The sequence below is a fragment of the Eptatretus burgeri genome, chromosome 4 (assembly GCF_056783735.1).
Source record: "Eptatretus burgeri isolate ZD-2024b chromosome 4, Ebu_testis_v1, whole genome shotgun sequence".
NCBI lineage: Eukaryota > Metazoa > Chordata > Myxini > Myxiniformes > Myxinidae > Eptatretus > Eptatretus burgeri.
The window spans coordinates 59,133,944-59,161,107 of NC_140964.1; the positions used below are offsets into that span (position 1 = coordinate 59,133,944).

Consider the following 27,164-nt stretch of genomic DNA (forward strand, 5'->3'; position numbering starts at 1 on the left):
GAGAGAGAGAGAGAGAGAGAGAGAGAGAGAGAGAGAGAGAGAGAGAGAGAGAGAGAGAGAGAGAGAGAGAGAGAGAGAGAGAGAGAGAGAGAGAGAGAGAGAGAGAGAGAGAGAGAGAGAGAGAGAGAGAGAGAGAGAGAGAGAGAGAGAGAGAGAGAGACTGAGAGAGAGACTCTGCACATACTGGCACTCACCTACAGGCATGCACCTACGGGCCCGCCTCTACGGACCCGTACTAGTATTAATGAATGCATGATGAACCGGAACTGACGAGTCGGAACCGAGTGTGACGTCACAGAGCCGTGTCGTCACTGGCAGCAGGAGACGCCATTCAAAAACGGTTGAGCTGAAGAACCGACGTGTGCGCTGACTTTGCTACACAACACTGCTCCTACAAATCTGGGCCAATTTACATCCAAACTTGCTCCATAGGATCAGCATGACACCAATGAATGTAGAGGGTCTTGGAGGGGGGTATCGTGTCGCGCCGCTCTCGGAGAGGGTTTTGCCATTTGCAGTCACAATATTCCTGTCCCCAAGTTTTCCAGTGGGTGAGGTGTTCTGAATTGCAAGCAATAGGAATGTTTTTGCTTCATTCACGAAGCCGGGTTATTTTTATTTATTATTTTCGGGAGCGATGGAAGCAGCTGTCAGTTGCCTATGCACCATTCAAGTGAAGGTATGCGTCGGAAGAACGTGTTGCATGATCGCCCGGATGGCGGGTACTCTGCTCGTGTACGAAAACCGCGATTCGTGCGTATACACCGTTTCGCTTTTCCTCTCCCCGGGTGCGTGTTCGGATAACGAAATGCAACGCAACGTCGTTCGTCGAAACGATACAAACGTGACGGTATATATTGTAAATTGAGTCTGTGCTTCCTCCCTTTCACCTCCTCAAAAAAAAAAAAGATTACTGAAAGTCAAACAAAGTTCAAATCGCTCTCTGTAGTTGAGCGACGTGACGCATATAAATAGTATTTATGAAAATAGCAACGATTATTAAAAAAAAAAAAAATTCGACAACAAATCGCCGTTAATTCAAGCGAGGGTTCTATTTGTTGGTGTTTAATTTGATAGGGGTTTTCTGCCGTGACGCGAGGAGCCGTGAGTGCTGAATATGAATAACGACATTACCGAGTCAAAACCGACGGCGAGTGATGAAGGTGAGTGCTCTCTTCGTATTGGGGTTATCAAATGAACCGAACGTTTCGGTTATTACGCGAATCGCCGTGTTGCTGAACCGAGGCCTACTTCTGCCAGAGGCGTCATCACCAGTTTGCAATCGATCGAATATTTATTGAAGCTGTTACTCTCACCCTTTCTCAAATGAAGAATGGTTTATACTGAAGGAAAAACCAGCTTTGGCGTGCAGACATTTATGGAATTTAATATGGAGTACTTACGGGAACTACAGACCTGTTAGTTTGACTTCAGTTGTGGGGAAGCGCTATTGGAGACGTTAAGGACCAGATGAGGAACCATTTAAACAAATACAAACTAATTAAAGGTAGTCAGCCTGGGTTTACCAAAGGTGGTTCTTGTTTAACAATTTTTTTCGAGTTCTACGAAGCAGTGTCGGATTGGGTGGATGAGGGAATGGCAGTGGACTATATATATATATATATATATATATATATATATATATATATATATATATATATATATATATATATATATATATATATATATATATATATATATATATATATATATATATAAGGTGGCCACAATGTCTTGTCATCCCTTGTAAAAACTGTGACGTTGCCTTTTATCAGATCAGCTGACAACACTGAAGGGTTCTCCACGTTGTGTCACAAACATTTGCAGCACTCTTTTATTTACTTTACTAGCCTGGAGGCGACGATCGTTCGCGGGCATTATTGAACAATGCCACGATAGGTACAATTGAGTTAGTGGAAGCTTTTGAGGAAGCCCTCCCGTAAAAACCTATCTCTTCCGTCAAAATTGACAAAATCAAATCGGATTTTTTTATATGTTGTACTTATTGACATTATGCACAGCTTCTGGGAAATGAAATTGCGAGAAAAAAAAAGAAAGTTAAAGTGGGCATGGGACGCCCCCCATTAAAAAAGACACAACTAGACCATGATATCTAGCTTGTGTCTAAGTTTCATCAAGATCGCATCAAGCGTCACGGAGCTATGCTCTGGAGAGAATCACAAACAGACAGACACAACGAAAATAGTGGCCACTGCTGGCACCCGCGAACCAACAAGCCGGGAGGCAATGATGGTTTGCGGGAATTATTGAGGAAGCCCGACCGTAAAAACTTACCTCTTCCGTCAAAATTTATCAAATAAAATCGGATTTTTTATATGTTGTACTAATGGACATTATGCACAGCTTCTAGGAAATGAAATTGCGAGGAGAAAAATAAATAAAAAGTTCAAGTGGGCGTCGGACGCCCTTCATGCAAAAAGACACAACTAGACCATGATATCTAGCTTGTGTCCAAGTTTCATCAAGATCGCATCAAACGTCACGGAGCTATGCTCTGGAGAGAGTCACAAACAGACAGACACAACGAAAATAGTGGTCACTACTGGCGCCCGCGAACCAATAATCAGCTTGCCGGGTCGTGGGGCAGATAACAGCAATTTTTGAGAGGAATCGTGCAAATGATACAAGCATAAAATTTGGCACATTTGTTCTCCAGGGGATTCTAATCAAATCTGCCTGATTGGCCATTTGAAAATTCAAATTTTGAAAAATTTGAAAAAAAAAAAAAAAACTTCAAAAAAGTTAAGATCACGAATCAATGTTGGATGCTGGCTGAGATTGGTGAATGTTTCAGAAACATCATCAAAGACATTCCAAATCTGCCATGCAGTTTTCTTCCCTTTACCGCGGAAGGCAGACACGACGTCACATCCAGTGAACGCACGGAAGTATGGGATCCCTCAAACTTTCTCAGGCCCATTGCAGAAACTACCTCATGGACTGGAATCCATCGCGCCTTGGCTCCTTGGCCAAAGGCAATCCACATGTTCTCAAGACCGAGTTCCTGTAAGGATGGCAGTACAGATATTGCTATGACTAGTACGTCCGTGTCATTAGCCTTAATGATGATGGACTTGCTACCATCCGTTGTTGCCTCCCTGGTGTGTACAAATATTCGAGTCAGCTTCTTCATAACAACATGGAGACACAGCATCCAGTGACTTCCTTGTGTTGCTAATGGCATCTTCTCCTTTTGTGCAATGACTGCTTGTCGTCTGTGCTTCACACATCTTTTCCGCAAGGAAGTGAAACAGCTCGGTCTTGTTGCTGTCATCTCGAAGAAAGCTTCCCCAGTTACTTGGGGTCTTACTGGTTCCTGTCACTCTTCTTCTGATTCCTTGCCCCCTTTTCGACCTTGCCTCGGACTTCAGACTTGACTTCTTGTACACATCAAACACTACGTCCACCCTCTCGTACCTGGCACCATAGGATTCCACCTTTGGGGTGATGTCTTCTTTAGCATAGTCATCAAATATTATCTTTGAAGTGCGTGGAGGTAGGGCATTGATAAGTGCTGAGCCATCAGTGATGACTGCTTCTCCCCTTGGTTCTCTGTCTGGGATGTTCACTTGCGATTCAAGAATTTCAGCCAGTTGTGACTTCAAATTTTTTTGAAAAAAATTTTTTTGAATTTTTTTTTTCAAAATTTGGATTTTCAAATGGCCAATTGGGCAGATTTGATCAGAAAGCCCTGCAGAACAGAAATGCCAAATTTGATGCTTGTATCAATTTGCACGATTTTTCTACAAGCTGCTACACGAGGAAGGCAACGATGGTTCGCAGGCATTATTGAGGAAGCCCGACCGTAAAAACCTATCTTTTCCGTCAAAATTGACCAAATCAAATCAGATTTTTTTATATGTTGTAATTGTGGACATTACGCACAGCTTCAAGGAAATGAAATTGCGAGAAAAAAATCGACAATAAAAAGTTCAAGTGGGCGTGGCTCCGCCCACAAGGGGCGTGGGACGCCCCTCATATAAAAGACACAACTAGACCATGATATCTTGCTTGTGTCCACGTTTCATCAATATCGCATCAAACGTCACGGAGCTATGCTCTGGAGAGAGTCACAAACAGACAGATAGACACACAGACCCAACGAAAATAGTGGTCACTGCTGGCGCCCGCGAACCAATAACACAAGCCTAAAGTGTCCAGCGGATCTGTTTGTGCTCCATTATCATCGTTACAGATAATCATTTTGCGCCATGTTCTGTAGGACATTCTTCTGGAGCATTTGTCGCTTGATGTGATCAAAATGAAGTCTCACTGCTTGTTTAAGGTCATCAGTGGTTTCGTAGGACTGCTGTGCAACAATGTCTTATGAAGCCCAAAGGGATTCTTGGGGGGGGGGGGATCGTTGCTGGAAGTCGACGTGCACCTCTTCCATTATTTTCCCCATTTGTGGATGTTCATGAACCCAGACACTGGCAACAATCCGTTGTTCAATGGTTTAATTGCTTGTGTCACCCATGGTTACGTTCACTCGATCTGAAAAGAGGAAAGGAATTGACGCACTGCACACAAAGGCAATGTTACTATTTTTACGAGGAGGTGCCAAGACATTGTGGCCAACCTGTAAATCTAAACTTTAAGACTGTGTTTGACAATGTTCCACAAAGGAGGAGGTTAGCCAAGGTGAGGGCTTGTGGAGTGCCTGGTCAGGTAGCTAATTGGATTGCAAATTGGCTTAGTGATAGGAAGCAAAGAGTGGCTGTGAGTGGGAGGATGTATTTAATGGGGTACATCAGGGAGCAGTACTCTGACCATTACTATTCATTATTTACATCAACGATTTGGATAATGGGGAAAAGAGTAAGCTTTCCAAATTTGCAGATGACACAAATCTTGGAGGTAAGGTGGATAGCAGAGGGGATGGTGATCAGATTCAAGAAAGTATTGATACTTGCTCAGATTGGCAGATGGAATTTAACTTGAACAAGTGTAAGGTGTTGGGGATGGGAAAGAATAATGAAAATAGAGATTACAGGATGCAAGGGGTAATTTTGGAGCGTGTCACACAGGAGAAGGATCTGGGGGAGGTAATAGTGTTGTGGTGCCGGGTCTCGGTGGCGAGCACGACCGCTAGGGGGAGCAGTACAGTCGGCTCCACCGAACACCCGGAATTTAGGTCGTACCTTTCAGATAAATCCGAAAGGTCATGGGTCCCTTATTGGACCGAAGATCGCCAATATCTCGACCACGTGGGATAGGGTCAATTGCCAATTGCAATATACCCAAATACCCACGCAGTCTAATTACCGGGGAACCACACCCTCGGCTGACTGTCCGATCCGAGTTGCAAAGGTACGAGTTGGCGAAATGAGTGCCAGTGTACTGGTCCCGGTGTATGCCCCGGTTAGAATAGGTGTACCATATCCCTGTGTGTCGTAAGAGGTGACCAGGGTTGGCGTCAGGAAGGGCATCCGGCTTGGATCCGGCGTAACCGAGCGGAGTTACCAGAGCCGCGCCGGATCAAATTAACAATTTGCTGCTTCGCTATTTTCCAACACTCACCATGCTAAGCTAATGAAAGAAACACAGAAACGAGCTGGTACATTCAACAAAAAGGGGGATTTATTAACAATACCTGGGGGACGAGGGGAGCACGTAAGGGAAGAGTTATTCGAATATAGCAAGGCAAATAATGTACAAGGAGCACAGGTACTTCACAGTTTCTACTTATCAGATGGGGCCCACGGACACACACACACACACACACACACACACACACACACACACACACACACACACACACACACACACACACACACACACACACACACACACACACACACACACACACACACACACACACACACACACACACACACACACACCCCGTCGAGTCTTTATTGAAGGCTTCCAGCTCGAGGAAAGGTGAGCTGGAGACCAGAGCGAGCTTGGACCTGTCCGCCTCGTGCGGTCTTCGGCGTTCTGGCTCGGCGGGACTATAACCCGCAACAACGATGCCACTCCAAGCACCAGGGACGGAGGGTGAAGGACTGAAGCCAACCAGCACGAGGGCGGACAAGGTAGCGAGCACCAGCAGGCAAGGCGAGGCAATCTGAGACGATCCGGCAGGCAAACCCCAACTGCCCCCAGTCAGATTGTGCCGATCAATTATTCACTCCCCATCCAGGGGGGAGGAGACTCACTCTCGTAACCCGCCCCCTCCTTCCCTTACTGGACGGACTTTGCGCGCGATCCGCTCGTTGCCCCTGTGATTGGCCAAAAGGGGTGCCAAGTCCACTAATTGGACCGGGGGGTGTGGCGGGTGTCACGGCGGACCGCCCCTCAAACAGGAAGATGAGGAAGATTGTCCTGCGTTGGCTCCCATTGGCTGAACGACGGCAAACTCGCTCGTATCTCTCTGGTCGAGAGAGACGCCAAGTCCTTCATTGAACTCCGCCCACTGCGAGCGTTATGGCATCAGGATGGAGCGAGGCGAAGGTGTTGTTATAGTTGAAAATGTAAAAGAAAACCCTAACTATCAAAATAACTCCGCAGCGCACGAACATTTAATCACCCATGAGACACAGGGGATGGATTCTAACTATACACATTTACTTAACGAAATAACTGAGCTACGGGGACCTGTCTGGTGTGTGCTCGTGGCTGCCAGATTCGTAACAATAGATATGGGAGGTAAGCAGGCAGCACAATGCCAGGCAGCTGCAGGTAAAGCAAATAGGGTTTTCGGTTGTATTCGAGGGGGATCATTTATAAATCAAAAGAGGTGGTGTTGACATTGTACAGGAATTTAGTGAGGCCACATCTAGAATATTGTGTGTGGGTTTGGTCAACACAACTCAGGAAGGACATCGATGCCATAGAGATGGTTCAGCGCAGGGCTACTCGATTGATTCTGGGCCTAGCTGGACTCAACTATGAGGAGCGCCTGAAGGAGACAGGGCTTTATCCACCAGAAAGGAGGCGGTTACGAGGAGATATGATGGAGATGTTTAAGATAATGAAGGGTATAGACAAAGTAAGTACCGATGAATTATTCAACAGAGTAGACAGTGATAGGACCAGGGGCCATAGCCTGAGAGTAAAGAAGAAGAGAGTTAAGACAGTAGCAAGGCAGGGGACTTTTACTCAGTTGTTAATGCATGGAATGGCCTCCCGAGAAAGGTCATGGCAGCAGTAAAAGTAGACAAGTTTAAATTAGAATTGGATATGTACCTGGAAATAAGCCTGGTGTTGGCTTAGTGGTTAGGGTGGCGGCTTGGGATCCCAGGGTCCTGAGTTCAAGCCCCGTTGGCTGCTGAATGAACACCAGGGGGTTGACTCAGCCTGTCATCCTTCCGAGGTCGGCGAAATTAGTGGCAGTGTACTGGTCCCGGTGTATGCCCCGGTTAGAATAGGTGTACCATATCCCTGTGTGTCGTAAGAGGTGACCAGGGTTGGCGTCAGGAAGGGCATCCGGCTATAAAACATTGCCTCAAGAAAAAGCCAAACCCCTGCACAGCAGGGAAAAATGGCTGTAAAAACGGTCATTTTTTATATGTACCTGGAAATGAAGGAGATTGAGGGGTAATGGAGATGTTGACAAGACTTTTAGGTAGCTTTAGCATGGATGGGTGATTGTGTTTTTCAACCAAGAATTGCCTTTGGTAATCCCCCCCTCCCCACACCCCAAAAAGAGAAAAAAAATTACAGAAAGAAATGGCAAAAAAAACATTTTGCATTTTTATTTCTTATACACTGTAAATTGGTCTGTTGTTGATGTGTTGCAGGCATGTTGGGCCAAATGCCTCCTCCTGCATCTAATTTCCTTATGTATTTCTTGTGTAGTGATGCTTGCGTATGTATCCAAACAAATACACTACATGGCCAAAAGTATGTGGACACCTGCTCGTCCAATATCTCATTCCAAAATAATAAGCATTAATATGGAGTTGGTTCTCCCTTTGCTGCTGTAACAGCCTCCACTCCTCTGAGAAGGCTTTCCACGAGATGTTGGAATATTGCTGCGGTGATTTGCTTCCATTCAGCCACAAGAGCATCAGTGAGGTCGGGCACTGATGTTGGGCGATTCGGTCTGGCTCGCAATCGGCGTTCCAATTCATCCCAAAGGTGTTCGATGGGGTTGAGGTCAGGGCTCTGTGCAGTCCAGTCAAGTTCTTCCATACCAATCTCGACAAAGTATTTCTGTATGGACATCGCTTTGTGCATGGGAGCATTGTCATGCTTAACCAGGAAAGGACCTTCCCCAACCTGTTGCCGCAAAGTTGGAAGCACATATCATTGTATGCTGGAGCGTTAAGATTTCTCTTCACTGGAACTAAGGGGCCGAGCCCGAACGATGAAAACGGCGCCAGACCATTATTCCTCCTCCACCAAAAATTACAGTTGGTACTTTGCATTCGGGCAGGTTGTGAGATTCATTTTCATGAGACCAGGTGATCTACTTCTTTTGTGTTTAATGGCGTTTTCAGAGCTCCGGTTCTTTTTTTTGTATTTATTTAATTTCCACACACTTAACAAAACACTGTACAAACTCTTAACCTGAACCGATTTTCAAAATTTAAATGCCAAAATTTAGCTTAAGAGCAGTTCTGACTGCTAAAAAAAAGTTCTTTTTGAATGTAATTGAAATTCAGCATTGATCGTTTTTAAGACCTTTTTAGAATTTTTTTTCTACACCTGTCAATTAACCGCAACCCCAACTTTTACCTTTTTTTCCGAAAAAAGTGCGGATTATATACTGGAAATACGGTAACTGAGAAAAAAATAAAGAAACCCACAAGTTCTCCATTTTGTAAGTTTACTTGCATAAATTATTTATGACTGGTGGTGTATTGGTACAGTGCATGATTAACATATGGCTGATGATGATTAAATATGTATCATGTATTATTTACATATATATATATTTATATACACATATTGTCGAGTAAGAAGACCACCGGGGTGGGGGGGGGAGCTATCTCGGTTTCCCACCAGAGAGCCGGGGGAAGAGAGTGTCATCGAGAGAGTTGGGTTCTGGAGTCGGCTGAGAAGAGTTGCGGGAAGAGGCAAAGGAGCTCGGGTCCGAGGCGAGAAGGAAGGCAGTCGGCGACGAGTTTCGCGGTGTGGGATCGCTCGTCGCGGGACCCAAGCCAGCCATCTCCCTCCCCCAGGGCATCAACAATTCCCCTCCCCCCCACGCTGAGATAGTGCAAAAGGGGGCCCCGTTCCCACCCCACTCCAAATGTCGTGCCAACGAAACCCGCCAAGGAGCACGGAGTCAGGGCACAGCCGCGCGGCCACATCTGCGGCTCGCCCGCCAACGCATCACGAGGACGCGGGTAGGACCCCCCCCCCCCCGGTCTCGTGGACCTGGCCGCTCCTCCAGGTCACGCACACAATTGGCCTACGGCCTGTCTGCCCCCTTGTCTATGAGGGTGGCTTCTTTCCTTTGCTTTTGTGTAAATGTGTGTTGGCGCCGTCTGTAAAGTAGAACTGTATAACTGTTGCCATGTGTGCGCGTAGTCGGTAGTAAATCTGCGTCGTTGTTGCTTTTGTTTTGGTTGCTATATGTGCATTTTGACTGTATGGCTGTATATGTGTGCCGGGAAATAAATGTGCATTGTGTGAACTGTTTTCCCATTTCGCTTCGTCTTTTCTTTATTGACCCTCCATCCTGCTTCACGTAAAGGATTCGTAGTGGGTGCAAAACGCCCGGTAAATAATCTGAACCGTCGAGGTGGACGATAACGCCGCTCGGTTATCCCGATAGTACGGAACGGGCCGCCCAAGCGGCCCGTGTCCGGAGTCGCCCTGCGGTGAGGTACGATCGCCCGGTTTACCATCCGCGTGGGTACTTAGGTAGGTCGAGTTTGGCGAACAACCCTATCCTACGCGGGTGGCCGATTGGCACGATTGTGGTGAGGTCGAAAGGCCCACCCGTGACTGGCTCCGGGCGATAGTTCCCGGAGGGTCACGACTGAATTGTCCGTCCGGTGGGCGACGCGGTCGCGATTCGAGTGACGTGGCCGTCCGCACGCCGGCGGGCGCGAATTCGCAACAATATTAATGAAATAACTGTCTGGGGACCACTGTATGATGGATGCCATTGCGTTGGAGGGATGTGGTTCCCAGAACCGCAACAATATTGTTGCGGGCCGTGCTCCGGTGGTGAGAACGACCGCTAGGTGGGGGAAGTTACGTCGTCTCCCACCAGACTCCCGGAATTGTAGGCTGTCGCTCACGGATAATCCGTGAGGTGGCGGGTCCCTTAACCAACCGTGGACCGCGTGGCGTAAGGTCTTTTTGTCTAGAACCAATTTACCTAATTAACCACGCAGTTTCGGCTACCGGGGAACCACGCCCTCGATATGCCTTGCCCGATCCGGATCACTCTACCATCTACCGACTCTACCATCTACCGACTCTTCCAACCACCTTTCCGAATCGGGTGCAGCCGAGCATAACTACCAAGGACTTACTGGCGAGAATGAAGAGGATATCGGGAATAAAGACCCGGCTAAAACTCAGATCCGAACCATGCTGGACCAATGAAGGAAAAGACGAAAACGAACTGGGAACATTTCCACAATAATTTATTTACAATAAAGCGAGGAAAAATATGTGGCACAGGAAACAGGTTTATTGGGAATGTTATGCAGGGGAAGATGAGAGAAAGATGTGGTGCGACAATTTTACAGCAACTTACAAAGGAGACACAGAGCAGATTTGTCACGAGAATAAAACAGGCAAGATTTACAATTATCAACTAAAAACACATGCAAATCTACTTAAAGACGGCACCACACGCTCAGATGCACACTTTGATGAAAAGAAACCCAGATGTTTGCAAAGGACCCCCACAGCCAGAGAGGGAGGTGAGCTGAGATCGCAGTTCTCTCAGGTACCTGAACATTGGAGGGAAGGGGTGCTCCGTGGTGCGGCACCTGTCAATGGTCGTGCGGCTCGGTCCACGGCTGCTCGAGTGGAGACCGTGTCTGCGAAAGAGCCCGGGTCGAGTATAGTAGAGTGGAGTCCGAGGTGGGGATTAGGGTTTCCAACTCACTTTCCAGCTCACTCGCTCACGCTCTCAGCACGAATGCTCCAACTCTCTCAGCACTCATCAACGAACCCTCCACCTCTCTCAGCTTCTACCCTGAGGAAGGTGTTGTAATTTTTAATCTCCCTCAGTGGGGAGGGGCCTTGGTGAAGCCGACGTCACTGTTCGCCCTGATTGGACGGGGCTTCCATGGGGCCGCCCTTTCTGGGCGGGATTTCAGCCATACCAGGGAGGCCACCCACTCCACGCGTGTTCGGACTCGCCAAAAAGGTACTACACAAAGATTCTGCCAAGCGAGTTGCCGGTTAGGCGAGTAGGCGAACACGCGCTTGTTCAGCCCATGCGAGAGTAGCAAGCGAGATGAAGGTGCAAGCAGGCAGAGGGTACCGTGGGTCATCGTGGATGGGATATAATGATTTATTAATCTAACTAAAAAAAAACATCGCAACGTACCCCAGTGTCTTCCCACTACACACAAGGAGGGGTTCTATCTACACGTATACTTAACGGAATAACTGACTTCGGGACAACTGTATGCTTTGTATGCATACGGTTAGACCCAGAACTGTAACAATATATGTATATATACCTGGTGTTGGCTTCATGCTTAGGTTTGTGGACTTGGGATCTTAGGATTCTGAATTCAAATCCCACTCTGCTGTTGAATTAATACCAGGTAGGGTTGATTCTGCCTGTCTTCCTTCCGAGGTTGGCATAATGACTGTCAGCATGCTGGTTTACTGTGTCGGAGTGGCGACCCATCCAGGATTGTGTCCAATAGCCAAGGAGATTGCTTGGGCATCACCAACACGCTACAAAAGAGTATGGTCCCGATGGATGAATGAATGGATATGACTGTGTAGTGTTTGAGTTGAGATGTTTCTTTTTTTCTTGTTAGATAGATGTAGTTGTTAAATTTTACCCTGTATGGAAAGATAGTGAGTGCTGGAGAAATTTCTATACATAGTCATCCAGTAATTGTGAATAGTTTCTCGAGGGAGTGCCTTTCACATATTCTCGCTCTGTGGATATTTTGATGGTAAAGCAGAGAAAACTAGAATGGTACTCGATAGAGCGCATACCTCTGCCAGGGCTGAACAGTTTACATTTCGTATCTCACTGATATATTGGATCTGGACCTGAACCAGAATATAATTTGGTGGATTTCCTTACCTCCCCAACTCTTCCAGCTAGTTTTGTCATCATCTATCCACAACTTTTTGAAATATGCTATTTATAGTTTTTGGCCCCATCTCTAAATGGTGACAAACCACTTAGAAATCATGGTATTTGGATCCGGATCTTCACTAAAATGGAATCAAGTAATCGTTTGCATCCACCCAACCTGTCTACCAAGTTTTGTCGAAATGTGTCTGTTTTGAGGTATCGTGCTCAGACCTGAGGCAGACAGATAGAGGTGAAAACATAACCTCTGTCCACCTTCTGTGGTGGAGGTAAATGTACTCGTCAGTTGGTTTGCTGTGTACAATGCTGTGCTGGAGCGATGTGTGTGTGTGTGTGTGGTGTTTGTACTTTATCTTTGAGATCAACTCCAGTTTAGTAGCCTGGTGTTGGCTTAGCGGTTAGGGAGGTGGCTTGGAATCCTCGGATCCTGAGTGAGTCCCGTTGGCCGCTGAATTAACACCAGGGGATTGTCTCAGCCTGCCAACCTTCCGAGATCGGCGGAATGAGCACCAGAGTACTGGTAATTGGGGCACTTCATCAGCGGCATAGCCACGCCCCTTGCCGATGATGCAACCAGCAGCTAAAAAGGCTATACATGAAGGGGGAGGGGGGGTCTCCAGTTTGAACCACACATGCCTGCCAGTTGGACGTGCATTGATCAAATTAATAAACCTTTGTGTTTTGTGACACTCGCTATTCACTGCTCACCACGATACCTTATTTGAGGCCTATTTTTCTGCTGTAGATAAGATTGTGTGGCAAGGTACCACCTGCTACTTAGAATTCAGGTGGGATTGTGTGTGTTGCACTAACATTCCAGTCTCTAAAACACTGAAGAGATCTCTTTTGGAGTTGAGCAGTCTCCCCCCTCCCAGCAAGTGCTATGCATACGTCTAATTAAAAAACAAAAAAAAGTTCATTTTGAAGTTGGGGGAAATTGTAGGAACCTGTTTTATTTTATGCTGTTGGTGAATTTCGGGAGGAAGCTGCTTTACAAGTTGCAGTGTTGTCTCCCTGCGCATCACAGTTGCGTTCCATGGGCCGCTGGTCTCGTGAAAGAGGCCAACGAATATCTGAGTTCACGTCTCTCTTTACGCTCTGTTTGTACACAGATTGGTTAAACTGGAAATGAGCTTCTGATTGTGACCAAGAGGGGTGTGTGTCATGTGTTGTGGAATACCACCTCTTGGGGTGAGGGCTGGTGGGACGACTGGTTGAAACTTGGAGTGAGGACACTGATGGTGTAATTTTTAGAGGATGACTAGTGGTAACCTTCAAGCTTCGGCAGAACGGTCACAGGTACCATTGGGTAAGGGAGGCAATGGCAACAGCCATTCATATAATTTTGGATTTATAAACCTGATAAACCTGACATCCATTCGGTTGTCTTGATCGTCATTTTAGGATGCTGCTTCATTTCATATTCTGACTGATATGTTTTTGTAGGGGTGGTGTTGGGAGCTTTGGGTGCACGAGGTGGTGCTCTTCCTAATGGAAAGGTTCCTGGTGATCCCTATCTCACAATGGACGCTCTAATGGAGAATCTTGAGGATTACACCCCAACTGTAAGTTCCACATCACATCACTTAGTCTCTCAACTACAGGGAGATCTTACAACCTCTACAATCGTTATTTGTGCACCACAATGTAAATTTTAACAACTTCTGTAGGCCTGTGTGAGACATTTGTGTAAATGTTGATCGTAGCTTTGTGTCACGTCGAGTTGTTTTGATGAGGGAACTTGTTCAAGTCGAATCGCGTAATTTGCTGATCACGTAATGCAATGAATCTCGACGGCACACCATGAATCCCGACGGCACACCATGCTTATTAACCTTCACGTTTTCAACATAAAAGGCCATTTATCTCTTGTCTTCCCTGAAGTCTTACTCTTGAACACAATGTTCTTCCTGGGCTCGGTCGTTTAATTGATCTTTAATTAACACTTATTTTGGAGTTCTGGTTCCAAGGTTCCTTCTCTGACAGATACTGTTGTCTCTGCCTTTCCCCGCCTCTGTTGCTTCGCTCTTCTGAGAGCCTCAATCTTGTCGAAAAAGAAGCAAGCTATATAACTGTAGGATTCTAAAATTTTACCCAAGAGCATCACCACCTCAATTTTGATTTACTGTATGTTAGTTAGTTAGTTGGTTATTATGTTATTACAGCGCGTGCGCTGTATACAATTGCACCGAGTTTGAAATGTCCCCGGTGTCCACCACGTCTCCGGTGTCCCCTGTCCCCCCCTCCCCCCCCCCCCACGTGCCTCAAGACAGCCAATGACGGCCGTCCGGTAGATGGCAGTGCGTAACCAAGACGGAAATAGCGAGAATTGACGGAAGTACCCGAGTATTTCAATGGAAATTTGTGAAACTAATGTGTTATATATGTGAAAACCATTTAATTTATTGCTTGATGGGAAAAAACCAAGAAACGCGCCCCTCTCATATACGAACGAACGAAAGACGTCATTTCCGCCCACCATCGCATTTCGCGCCGAAATACGTCATTTCCGCCCACCATCGCATTTTGCGCCGAAATACGTCATTTTATTTCCACCCATCATCGCATTTCGCGCCGAAAGACGTCGTTTTCGTCCACCATCACATTTCGCGCTGAAAGCTAAGTTCTTCTTATGCCATCATTCTTTTGTGGCCTCGTGCCATGCTGTATCTAACGATTTCATTCCTTCTGTTATATATAAAGGTGCTTATCACAATAATAACAAGATTTTTACATTTCAAATATTAAGTACGCTTTTTAATTGTTTTTCAACTGAAAAAGCATAAATTGCATATTTTTAACATTAGTGTACTCATTTGCTTCACCACACGTGCTGTATTGAAGGATTTCACTTGTTTGATTTTATTTTACGTCTCCGCTGACAACATCGCCAGAGGCATTATGCTTTCGGGTTGTGCGTCTGTCCGTCCGTGCTTATTTTCGGTTTCCTCTGCAACCGCTTCAACGATTGATAGATTTTCGTCAGAGGTGCGATTACTCACGTGGACTGTTTTGATGATAATTATAACATCACAGGTCACGTGGTGTGGCAGCCATGTTGTTAAAAAAGAAAATCGTTGGAGCTTCATCTCCAAAACCGTTCCATGGAATTAAGAATTGAAAATTGTCACGTTTCAAGTACTCCCCATGGGAAATAGGTGGCTTCGTTATGACATCATAATTGCAGATGGCGAACGCTTTATCCGATTAGTATGAAAATTTTTGACGTCATCTCGGGCTAAATTGTACGTGGGGGGTGGGGGGGATTGATGACATCCTTGGTCATGTAGTTTGGCAGCCATTTATTTATTTATTAATTTTAACATTAAAAAAAGAAAGAAAAAAAACCCTTCAAAAAACCCCATGAACATATTGAGGCGAAATTTTACAGGTACAATTGCCTATCCATGAGGAACAAAAAGTTAACCACCTATGACGTCATGGGTCACATGGTTTGGCAGCTCAGATTTTATTTTATTATATTTTTTTTTGAAGAATAAACCTTTAAAAATCTTCTCCACAATGACTTGATAAAGGGGAAACTTCACTCACATGTTCACCCAATTCTTGGGGATTCCAGGGTGTTCATGAATGAGTCGTTTACATGGTCTGGCAGCCAAATATAACAATGAACAAATAATCTTGAGAAAAAAAATTATCTTTTGAACTGCTTCATCAATTGACATGAAACTTCACAATTATGATCAAGTAGTAATGGGGAATATATGTTTTAAATTTCATCCTGATCGGACGCATGGTCTCGCATCCTGAAATATTTAGTATTTGGAATCTGGGTTCATGGATTTAAATCAAACTTCGTACAAGTTTGTATAATGTGGGAGGAGGCACATCTCACGATGTCGTGGAGTTTAATGGAGTTTGGATAGGGTAATGATATTGATCAGTCTCAATCTTTTGATACGCGTTAGGTTAAATATTTCGTATCAGGGCTGGCAGGATGGCATAAAGGTATACACACCTCCCCAAGCTGTCTTTTACAGGCAAGGTGATTCCTCAATGTGTGTGCTGTCCCTCTGAGTGACGTTAAACTGGGCAACCTGTCCAGCGGCATTAGTTGGTGGACGTTAAAGACGACTGTGTGTTCTTCGCAAAGAGTAGCTGAGCTATCACTGGCACTCTGGCCATATTCCTGCCTTAGCTACTGCTGAGAAGGCAACGACAAACCACCCAGTATAACCGTTACCGAGGAACTGCTTTGGCAGCACCAATGGGCTGTAACAGAGTGGTACATTATAATCCGAATTTCCTATCAGACCCAACAATAATAGTATTTAAAACCTTAAAAAAAAAAAAAAATTGGAGTTGTGTAGATGAACCTCAAAGGAAAGGTGTAGGTTTCTGGAAAACACTTGATCACTTTGTTTTACAGGTATGTTTGGTTGTCTAAATCATAAGTTAGGTTCAATATTTCCTAATCACTCTGTCTATGAAAATAGGTACACACACGCCCTCGCCTCTAAGCTGTCTAGTCTGGGTTTGAATCCTGACCCAGCGATAAACTGTCATCCTGGTGTTTCACACGCAGGATGACTCATCAATGTGTGCCATCCCTCAGATGGGCATTAAACTGGGTGTCCTGTCTGCCAGGACACCCAGTGCCAGAACAGGGCATCCCATCTACCATAATTTTTGGTGTACGTTAAAAATCCCACGGTGTCCTTCGTGAAAACCCATTTTTAGGTTATTTCTCAAAAATAAGCTCAGAGTGAGTCCTGGTGTCAGTCAGTCAGTATCCATTCCTTGGGACCATACTCGGTGTAGAGCGTTGGTGATGTCCGAAATACCCACTCTGACACAGGATACCAGCATCCTGGCACTCATTTTGCCAACCTCGGAAGGATGACAGGCAGAGTCAACCCCACCTGGTATTAATTCAACAGCCGAGGGAGATTTGAACTCAGGATACTCGGACCCCAAGCCTACCACCCTCACCATTAAGCCAATGCCAGGCATTGTCAATCAGTCAGTCAGTATGTCTGTTAACATCTGACTAAAACTTATTCTCTTCACAAATTACCTGACTGATTTATGGACTAAATTTGGGCCGATGCATTAGGACAGCAAGGTCTCAAGTGGTTGTGCTCCCCATCTGGATGCACCCCCTATAAAGGGGGTGGAAGGGGGTTTTTACCCCAAATATTGGTATTTTATTCAAAAATCTTCTCAAACAGCCAGACAGATCCAGACCAAACTCTCCATGAGGTATCCGGGGACTATGTCCTAACCTTAAGTTGTGCTTCTCATGGCCGTATCTTCTCCAGAAAAGGGGCCACGGGCCTCCTCCCCGAATCCCTAATTTTCATTAAAACATCTCCCCAACTACCCGAGTGAAAGGGTCCAAATTTGGTACAATGCATCAGGACAGTAAGGTATCATTGGCTTGTGCTCCCCATCTGGATCCTTCCCCGACAAGAAGCTGAAAAGGGGGATTTTGTCTCAAATTCATGTAATTTATTTTTAAAATCTCAGAAACCGACAGCGAGATGCAGATCAAACTCTTCATGAAACAGAAGGACCATGCCGTTAACTTAAGTTGTGCTCCCCATGACCGTACCGGCGTACCACTTCAGGAAACGGAGGGGGGGGTGCATGGCCCCTTCCCCATAATTCCTCATTTTCACCCCACTTGTTGGGCAAATAACAGTCAGTCCCCTAAGGGACTATATTTTATTAAAGCCATCACAATGTCCTTAAAGGGAAACCCAAATACTCAGCTCAGACCACCGACGCTAATCTATCCCTTGATTATCCTACAAAATAGATAGGATGGCTTTTTCCGATTTCTGAATTATGAAGACGGTAAATTTGCAATTGAAACTCGAAATATTCTAATTCTTCAGATTAGCCGTGATGTTGCACCCAGGAGTCGATTGTCAGATGAGTTCAGTCTCCAGGTTACATCGCATAATGATTTAACTCTTAAATGGCGAATAATTTGATTTTCCACAAATAAGCCAAGTTGATGCGTCCTCTGTGCTTGTAATAGTCGAACAAACTATGGTTTCATGCTACGTCAATGACCGAAACACCCTAAGTTTTCCAGAAATTGGACAAGGTTTGTCCGAAATGCCCGAATGTGGATCGGGCCGAGAAAATGTTCGCTTTTGTGTTTGAAACATGTTACAGAGTACTGTTATGAAACAACAGAGATGGCTCGAACTTGTGGTTATTCGCCACGAATGAGAAAGGATGCCATCCACATGATTAAGGGGAAGAAACAGTCATTCCTCAAAACTCACACCATCTCCACCCTGCTACCAACGCATGTACATGGGCGATTTTGGGCAGTGAATCAAACACCTGCCATTGCCTGACAGCTTCTACAACAGCACTTGAAAACAATTATCTCTTCTCAACACAAATTTCTACAAATTAAATGAGCCCTCTATTTATAGTGGAGAGAATATATATATATATATATATATATATATATATATATATATATATATATATATATATATATATATATATATATATATATATATTGTTACGAATTTCGGTCCGCCCGGCGTGCGATCAGTCACGTAACTCAAATCGCGACCGCGTCGCCCACCGGAACGGACAATTCAGTCGTGACCCTCCTTGGAACTATCGCCAGGAGCTAGTCACGGGTGGGTCTTTCGACCACACCACAATCGTGCCAATCGACCACCCGCACAGGATAGGATTGTTCGCCAAACTCGACCGACCTAAGTACCTGCGCGGGTAGTTAACCAGGCGATCGTACCTCGCCGCTGGCCAGCCTAGGACACGAACCGCTTAAGCGGTCCGTTCCGTGCTTCAGTGATAACCGAGCGGTGTTATCGCCGGCCCCGACGGACGTGATTATTTACCGGTTGCTTACACCCCTCTACCAATTCCTTCCGTGATGCAAGATGGAGCTTTCAAACAAAGGAAAGGACGCAACGAAACGGGGAACAGTTCGACAAGCACATTTATTACGCACTCAGGCAAGGCAAGCACGTATTCACAGCCATACAGTAAGAATGCAATTTACAAGCAAGAGTTACAACCGAATAAAGCAATGTTTATTTACATGCACTTAAACAGTTTCTACTTTACAAGACACGGTGCCACAACACGCATTCAAAGAAAACACAAGAAAAGACCCCCTCATAGACAAGGGAGTCAGACTGGGCCCGTGGGCCTAATGCGCGTGGAACCTGGAGGAGCGGCCAGGTCCACGAGACCGAAGGGTCCTACCCGCGCCCTCGTGGCGTGATGGCGGGCAAGCCGCGATGTCAGCGTAGCTGCGCCTGGCTTCGTGCCTCTGGCGTGGTTGGCGAGCGCTCTCCGGCGCTCCCCGTCTGCCTTTCCCGTCGGCTTCGAGCTCCATCTCCCAACTCGACTGCCCCGCCGAAACTGCTGACTTGACTGCCCCGCCTACACTGCTGCTGCCACTCCACTGCTCCCACTCTTCTGCACTCTCCTGACCCTCCAGACTTGACTTTCCTGCCGACACTCCGCTGCTCCCACTTGACTGCACCTTTTCTGCCGACGTACTGTACCTTTTCTGCCGACGTACTCCACCGCGAGCTGTGTTGTGCTCGCGCTTATATAGCCCGGGGGAGGGGCGTCAATGTAAATTTCTGGATCACAGCGGGTTTGGAGGCGGGGCTATGCCACCTGATGCTCAGTCATTGGATGGATGAAAAGGGGGCGTGAAGCATTCCTGATCCGATTTTTGAGGTGAAAGGAACGCATTCACAACCCATGGCCCGGCGTGTGGTGGGAGTTTGCTGCGGTTGTTTGGGAAGGGTGTTGGTGGTGGCAATTTGGTTGCTGGCAGGCATCGTTTGAGAATGGCGGTGAAGCAATGTTTGCGGGGTGGAGTTGTGAAGGTGGTGGTGTTTGAGTTGTAGTTGTTTGGGAATGATGGTGGTGGCGATTTGGTTGTTGGGGGATGATTGGTCCAAAATAATGATGGAGAAAAGAAAAAGGGCTATCTCAAAGGATCGCAGCCTGGTGAACACGGAAATTCCCTCTAATCAACGGTGGGGAAATCTAACTACACAATTACTTATCGTCATAACTGATCTAAGGACCCTTTATGGTGTATTGCGAATTCACACAGCCGTAACAAATATATATATATATATATATATATATATATATTCTTTCGGATCCGGGGTGGCGGGATTCTCACCCGACTCTTGGCGCCACCCTCACCACCGCCGTCTCTGGGGATTATAACGCCGGCCGGCTCAGCACAGGCCTCGGGTGACGCGTCTTCAATCGCGATACCAACATAATCCTTGTACCTTACCAGTTGGGGAAATAGAACCCCGGTTACAGACTGGTTTTGTCAGATGCCGAGCGTTTTCTGCCAGTCTGTAACCATTTTGGTTTTATATGCCAATCGAACGGATCGTTCCTCAACGCGACACGAATTAATCTGAGCGGCAACTTCATACGAATTAACCAGATTTATTGGGGAACATCGGGGAACACGACACAAGCAAAATATTCACAACAATGCTTTTATTAACAGCTTTAACTCGTCCTTAACTAGGCAACTACGGACTACAGGTTTTGAGGGGGTCCCTACCGAGATATGCCTTAAACAACGTGCAGACAAAGACAGACAGACAGACAGCATGCATGCAGACAGACAGGGTACTTGGTGAAGTTTCATGGACGAGAGGAAAGTGTCATAAAGCACGAATGTCACTCGTAACAAGCGGATGTCCACGGATTTGAGCCCCCAACTCGAACGCGCCGCGTGGCAAGATGGCGGAGCTGTACTCTTTCTTTTCTGCACCTCACGCGGTCTCCGCGCGCTCTGACCCCGCGTAAGGTCGACGATGGGCCTCAGCTGATCCCTCTCAAGGTCCAGCAAACAAATCCAGGCCTGGCCTGTGCACCAGACAAGGCCCAAATCGAGGTGCTGGGCTCCGGCAAGCGTGTCGAGCCGTTGGTGTGAGCAGGGACCGTCAGAGGCTCTGTCGTTTCCTCTCTTTTCTTCTCGCCTCGAAGCCCAACTTCTCAACTCCGTCCTCTCAGTTTCTTTCTGTAGAATCACCTTTTCTTTCCTTTTCCACGCTCGCCTCTCAAAGTCGGCTGCCGTCTCTGTCATGGCAGAATCACCTCCTCATAAGAGTCGATCGCCGACTCGACGTGCAGGCCGCCTCTCCCACTGCCCCAAAAAGGCAGATTCGACATGCAAGCCGCCTCTCTTACGTTCGCTCGCTTCAAAACACGAGTACGCCTCGAGAGCGACTGTTTCCACACACTGAACCCTTTTACGAAGCCTTCGTTCGCTCGCTTCAAAGCCACCCCGAGCACGCCTCGAAAACCCGACTTTCCCACACACTCCACTCTTTCTCTCCAGTTTCTCTTTCGTTCGCTCGCTTTTAAACATGAGCACGTCTCCCTCAGCGAAGCAGACCACAGTTTTTGTACTTCCGTTTTACTTCTCCTTTTTGGCGCTCATGGCCTCTGAGTTTCACTTCCTCTTTTTGGTCACACCCTCTCAGCCGACTGGGCGGGGCCTCGTCCGGGATGGGGTAGGAAGAAGAGGGAGCTGTCATTCCTCCACCACTGCACAAACAATAAAATGGCCTCTTACAACTCCCGACATACATGTAACGTCCATTTTACCACACAACTTAGCTAAACATGCATTTAATGGCGGATCTGAGCTAATCCTATATTTAGTAGTCCAATAAGGGCCATTTCCGTAACAATATATATATATATATATATATATATATATATATATATATATATATATATATATATATATATATTCTTCTACTCAGAGGATTTGACCCAGGATGCTGAAACTTTCAGGGTCTCCCTCCCCCCTCCCCCCCTCACACCCATCACTCCCACAATACCCCTCACCATCCCACATCCCCCACTCCTCCTGCAGAGGGACATAGACACCTCACGGACATGACAATCGGACACGGCACGGATACAAATGGCATCGTCGAAAAAAAATGAAACAGGACGATCCCATAACATACAAAACACCTGGTCAGCCTGGCCTGCGACGGTGGGACAAAGCATTCGTCGGGCGAAGATTGGTATTTCTGCTTGAGTAATATATAATAAACTGATTTATCAATTAAAAATCCCTCCCTTACACCGTCGATTGAATGGAAAACCATACCCTACCGGGCTGTCGTGAACATGTGACCAGCGTTTTCATCTTCAATAACACTTCCGCCTTCTTCCTCTGAATCGCTCGCACAGGGCTCGAAATGATACGATTCAATAATTCCCCTGAAAGTGTTTCCATCACCAATTGTCTCCAATACTTTCTTTAAAATCCCACTGATCACTTTCAGCATTCTGAGAACCGTCTTTATCACTTAATGCAGCCCAACTACGAGTGCCCATCATTGGGAGACGAGCGTCTTTCCCACTTGAGACTATTCATTTCATGTTTATATCTGTTTAGTTATTCATTGTAATTAATATTTATGGTTCTTAATAAGTAATTTGGGTCAATAATAATTTTTTTTTATGAATAACATACATGTTCACAAAATATACACTTTTTGTTTTCATTTTTCCTTTACAAACTTTAAACCTCGTTGGTCACACATGTGAACATGCATTGGAATATTGATCTCTGTGCAACGTGCATGTCTTTCTGCATCGGAAGACAAGATAAGCTGGAAGGGGAATTGGTAGAGTGCATACCTCCGCCCTGTAATGCCTGAACCAAGAGAACGTGTCGGGCCCAATACATTTTTAAAATATGCTCTATATTGTTTTTGGCCCTATATCTCAATGGTGAAGAATCACTTTAAAAAATTGAGTAATTCTCGTATCCAAATCCGGAATTCAAATGTTCACCAAAATCTAATCAATTCGTCATGGTCACACACCCAACCCATCCACCAACTTTCATCCAAATAAGTCCACAACTTTTTGAGATATCGTGCGAATATAGCATTTTTGGCCCGACATCTCAATGGTGAAGAATCACTTTAAAATTCTGGTATCCGGATATTCACCAAAATCTAATCAGTTCATCCTTGTCACACATCCAACCTGCCCACCAAATTTCATTCGGATCTGTCCACAACTTTTAGAGATATCCTGCACACAGACAAACAAACAAACAAGATGTGTGCAGAGCACGATACTTGCAAAATCCACCCCCTCTCCAAAGGTTGCCATGGATACATTAAATTGTCCATTTCATTAAGATTAAAATTGACAAACTTAAACAAAGCTCAGGTCAATCAGCTGAAAATTGATTATTTTTCAGAATGAAATTGATTTTAGAAGTTTGACCTTTTGACCTCAAAAATAGTTGCTTTCCCAAGTCAGTGATGGACTTTGCACATCCTGTTCAATTTTCAAGTTAATGGGATGTAAATTGACTTTTTCAGTTGAAAATTGATGGTTTTAGAACTTTGACCTTTTGATGTTGTTCGTCTTTCGGCTGCTCCCGTTGGGGGTCGCCACAGCGGATCATCCGTTATGATCCGCATACTGATTTTGCACAAGTTTTACGCCGGATGTCCTTCCTGACGCAACCCTGGTCGCCCCTTACGTCACAGGGATAAAGATTGGGTTTCGCCATGATTCTGGGCTGCCCTACACCCTCTCATAGCGTGGCCCAGTGCAGAGCGCCCGTCCTCAAGCGATCCTCCGAGTAGCCGGATTACAGGCGCACGCCACTACGCCCGGTTGAACTTTGACCTTTTGATGTCAAATAGTTTATTTCCCAATTCAGTAATGCAGAAATGTTCAAGTCAATTGGATGAAAAATGACGGTTTTATAAATTTGACGTCGATCAACAGGCTCAGTTGAGACTACCTTCACAACTTGATGTTTCATGATGATCGGTTTAAAATTGTGACCTGTAGGCGATTGACTGACAGACAGACAGACAGACAGACAGACAGACAAACAGAATAACAACATTGAATGACCAATATACTTGAAAAATCATAGATTTTGCAAGTAACAACCAGACAGACAAATGGGGTGAAAACATAACCTCCATCAACTCTGGTGGTGGAGGTAACAATTAATTTTATCAAGTTGATAGTAGTGTGTTTATAGCTGTGGGAAATCAGGTGTGACTCGCATTTGAGCTTCAGACTTTCATCAGAGAAAAAGTCAGCTTGGTGTTGGCTTGACAGTGAAGGTGGCTGGCTTAAGATGTTCGGCTTTTGAGTTTGAGCCCGTCAACCCGTTAAATAACATCAGGTGGGTTGACTCAGCCCGTCATCCTACCAAGATTGGCAAAATGAGTACCAGCTTACTGGTAACAGGGGGCATTGCATCAGTGGCACAGTTCTGCTTGCAGCAATGATGCAACCAGCAGCCATTGGCTGCATACAAAATAATAATAATAATAATAATAATAATAATAATAATAATAATAATACTGAGGAAACGTAACTCCGTTTGTTATTTTATTTTATTTTTTTGTTCTCAAAGTGGAATGTTTTCCATTGCAAGAAAACATTCCACTTGTCTTGCTTTAAGTTTTAAAATGTAACAACACATTTTATTAATTGAACATAATTTAGCATATTTTGCTTGTGTTCATTATAACTTGAATTTGGCATTCTTTTCCCCCTTCCCCTATAGATCCCAGATTCTGTGACGGGGTATTACTTAAATAGAGCTGGCTTTGAGACAACTGACCCTCGTATGTAAGTACAAGCCCCCTCTAATGTATCTCATGTACACAAGCCTCCTCGTGCTCTGTCCTACATTCGAGTGGGTGCCGTTTGAAAATTCAAGATTGGAAGGCCACATGTGATTTGACCATTTTATTGGAGTCACGATGTCTAAAGCCAATCAAAGAAGTAATAAATCACTGTAACAAATATTTCTGAAACACCAAATATATATATTTTTTTTTTTAGATGGAGTGGTGGGGAAGACCTAAATTTTTCAGGAGTTGGTTTTGCTCTGAAAAGCTTTTTCATCACAACACCATTCATTGCAATGTATTCTTTGCAGCATCCGCCTCATCTCGCTTGCAGCCCAGAAGTTCATTTCGGACATTGCTAACGATGCATTGCAGCACTGTCGGATGAAGGGCCCTGTTCCCAGCAGCTCACGTAACAAGAGCAAGGCAAATGTATGTCATGTTGTACACACACACACACTATTATTGTTTGTACATTTTGTGTGCAGTGAACTTGTTTTTCGTTGTTTTCCCATTTTCATCGAAATTCTTACATCAGATGCAGCAGCAACTAAAATGTTACGATGTCACCCTTTATGACTAAACCACTACATTGTTGAGTTCCCAATGGTTGAAGTGCATTTGTCATTTCAGGATAAAAAGTGCACTCTAACAATGGAGGATTTGATCCCAGCACTCAACGAGTACAACATCAGCGTCAAGAAACCATTTTATTTTGTTTGAGCTTGGTCCAGCAAATCTGAACTTTCCTCTGGTTTGGCTAGTAGCCCAAAGTGTTCTAGAATTCTCCCTTGGTTTTTCTTATTTTTATTTTTAATAAATAAATTAAACTCTTCTTCTCTTTTAAATCCAAGGGGTGAGTAGGTGAATGTGCTTTTATTTGCACAACGAGGGTGACAGTCCCTTTGAATTGTGGTCTCATAGGAAAAAAAAGGACACGACCAACCATCAACATTGCACCTTCTAGTTCCATCGATTGTACATGTAATTGAATAAGAGCCGAGCGTTCCCTGAGCTACATTTTGAAAACTAGCAAAGTGATAGAAGCAAAATCCAAAATTCAATGTTTTTTTTGAAAATATGGATGAAAGATTCATGGCTTCTCACTTCTAATAGCCGATTAAAAAGCTTGACAGGAACTTAAAGAATTCCTCTGCAACATAAAACAATAAAATTTTACCAAACCCAATTGGCTTATTTCATGGTAGCTGCCAGATCCCTTAACCAATCCAAAATTAGGATTTCAAGAATGTTAGTTCAGCCATTAAAATTACAAAGCTTTATTGGTCGATTTTAAAGTAACATTTATCACCTGTGAAGTTCATTGTAATATATTTACATGGCATTCCTTGAAGCACACTCTTCCATGAGTTCAAAAATCTTCGCAATTTCTGCAGCTCTGTACAACTGCACTGTTTGCTGGTGCTTGTGACCAAACATAATGCAGTGTTCTTTTCAAACTGGTGATGTGAAACCGGTTTCAGTTTGATCGACCGAAAGCACGTTTGTATTGCCTTCCTGGTGATGGACAATACCTGTTGAAGATGCTTCCATGTCTGGTGGCACCTGTGGTTCACACAAGGCATCATTGTTGGGGGATGGTGAGCTGATTACCGCAACGACGCAAACTTGTCCATGTGCAGGCAATATTAAAGAACGTCTTGTCACAGAATGTTTCACTGCTGCAGTTCCTTGTGTCAATATTGCATCCGCTTGGGCTTGGAAACTGTTTGTTTCATAAGCAATCGCTTTATCTGCCATACTTTTGGTTTGGCTTCCTTGCTGCCTGCGGATCCACTGCCAAGCCAGGATTGCTGCCATTATGATGCAGTCGATTAGAAGCTCAACCACCTCGATGGCTGATAAGACAGATGAACCAAACCACAGGCTAAATTGGCTGCCCATGCTGGACAAGAACCAAACCAGCTGTGGAAAAGGAATATTAAAAGGTTTAAACGTAACCGGTTAAAAAGTTCGAACACAAGTTCTCTTCAGAGGCTGAAATTGTAGCAATCTGACCTGCTTGATTACACAGTAGTTTATAATTGAGAATGTCTCGATCTGCTGTAAATGTGCTTTTTCTGATTTCAATATGGATAGTCTTTGTCTATCCTTGGAAAACTTCAGTGTTTATTGCCTAACCAACACATGCATATTAAACCATGCAGTTCATTATCAATTTGTGCAAAAGCTGTGATTGTTAATCTTTATTAGTGAAGGGAGAGGATAAGTAAAAGAGGGCCAATTATTAGTCGGGTAACTTCAGCCAAATTTATAATCTTTTAATT

General features: G+C 45.0%; 2 protein-coding genes across 8 annotated transcripts in view; one reads left to right on the forward strand and one right to left on the reverse strand.

Annotated features, from left to right (window-relative positions):
* Positions 1-27,164, reverse strand: part of SCNN1A (sodium channel epithelial 1 subunit alpha) — an 86,254-nt gene that overhangs the window by 10,024 nt on the left and 49,066 nt on the right. For 5 of the 7 annotated variants that reach the window (XM_085878278.1, XM_085878276.1, XM_085878275.1 and 2 more), the window contains one exon: positions 26,141-26,802. The exons of the other annotated variants lie outside the window; for them this stretch is intronic. In XM_085878278.1, the coding sequence (XP_085734404.1) occupies positions 26,332-26,802 (471 nt within the window). In that variant the 3' untranslated portion in view covers positions 26,141-26,331. Of the gene's footprint in view, positions 1-26,140; positions 26,803-27,164 lie in introns of those variants that run through there. 7 annotated transcript variants of the gene reach the window in all.
* Positions 942-27,055, forward strand: TAF10 (TATA-box binding protein associated factor 10). Its single transcript, XM_085878291.1, has 5 exons — positions 942-1,163; positions 13,670-13,788; positions 24,810-24,874; positions 25,188-25,308; positions 25,510-27,055. Exons 1-5 carry the CDS (start codon positions 1,118-1,120, stop codon positions 25,597-25,599), a joined length of 441 nt encoding a protein of 146 aa, XP_085734417.1. The 5' UTR covers positions 942-1,117; the 3' UTR covers positions 25,600-27,055.

Coding starts and splice junctions, on each gene's coding strand:
- TAF10 (XM_085878291.1), top strand. CDS start 1,118: ATGAATAACGACATTACCGAGTCAAAACCGACGGCGAGTGATGAAG. Junction 1,164..13,669: donor ACCGACGGCGAGTGATGAAG/GTGAGTGCTCTC, acceptor ATGTTTTTGTAG/GGGTGGTGTTGGGAGCTTTG. Junction 13,789..24,809: donor TTGAGGATTACACCCCAACT/GTAAGTTCCACA, acceptor CTTCCCCTATAG/ATCCCAGATTCTGTGACGGG.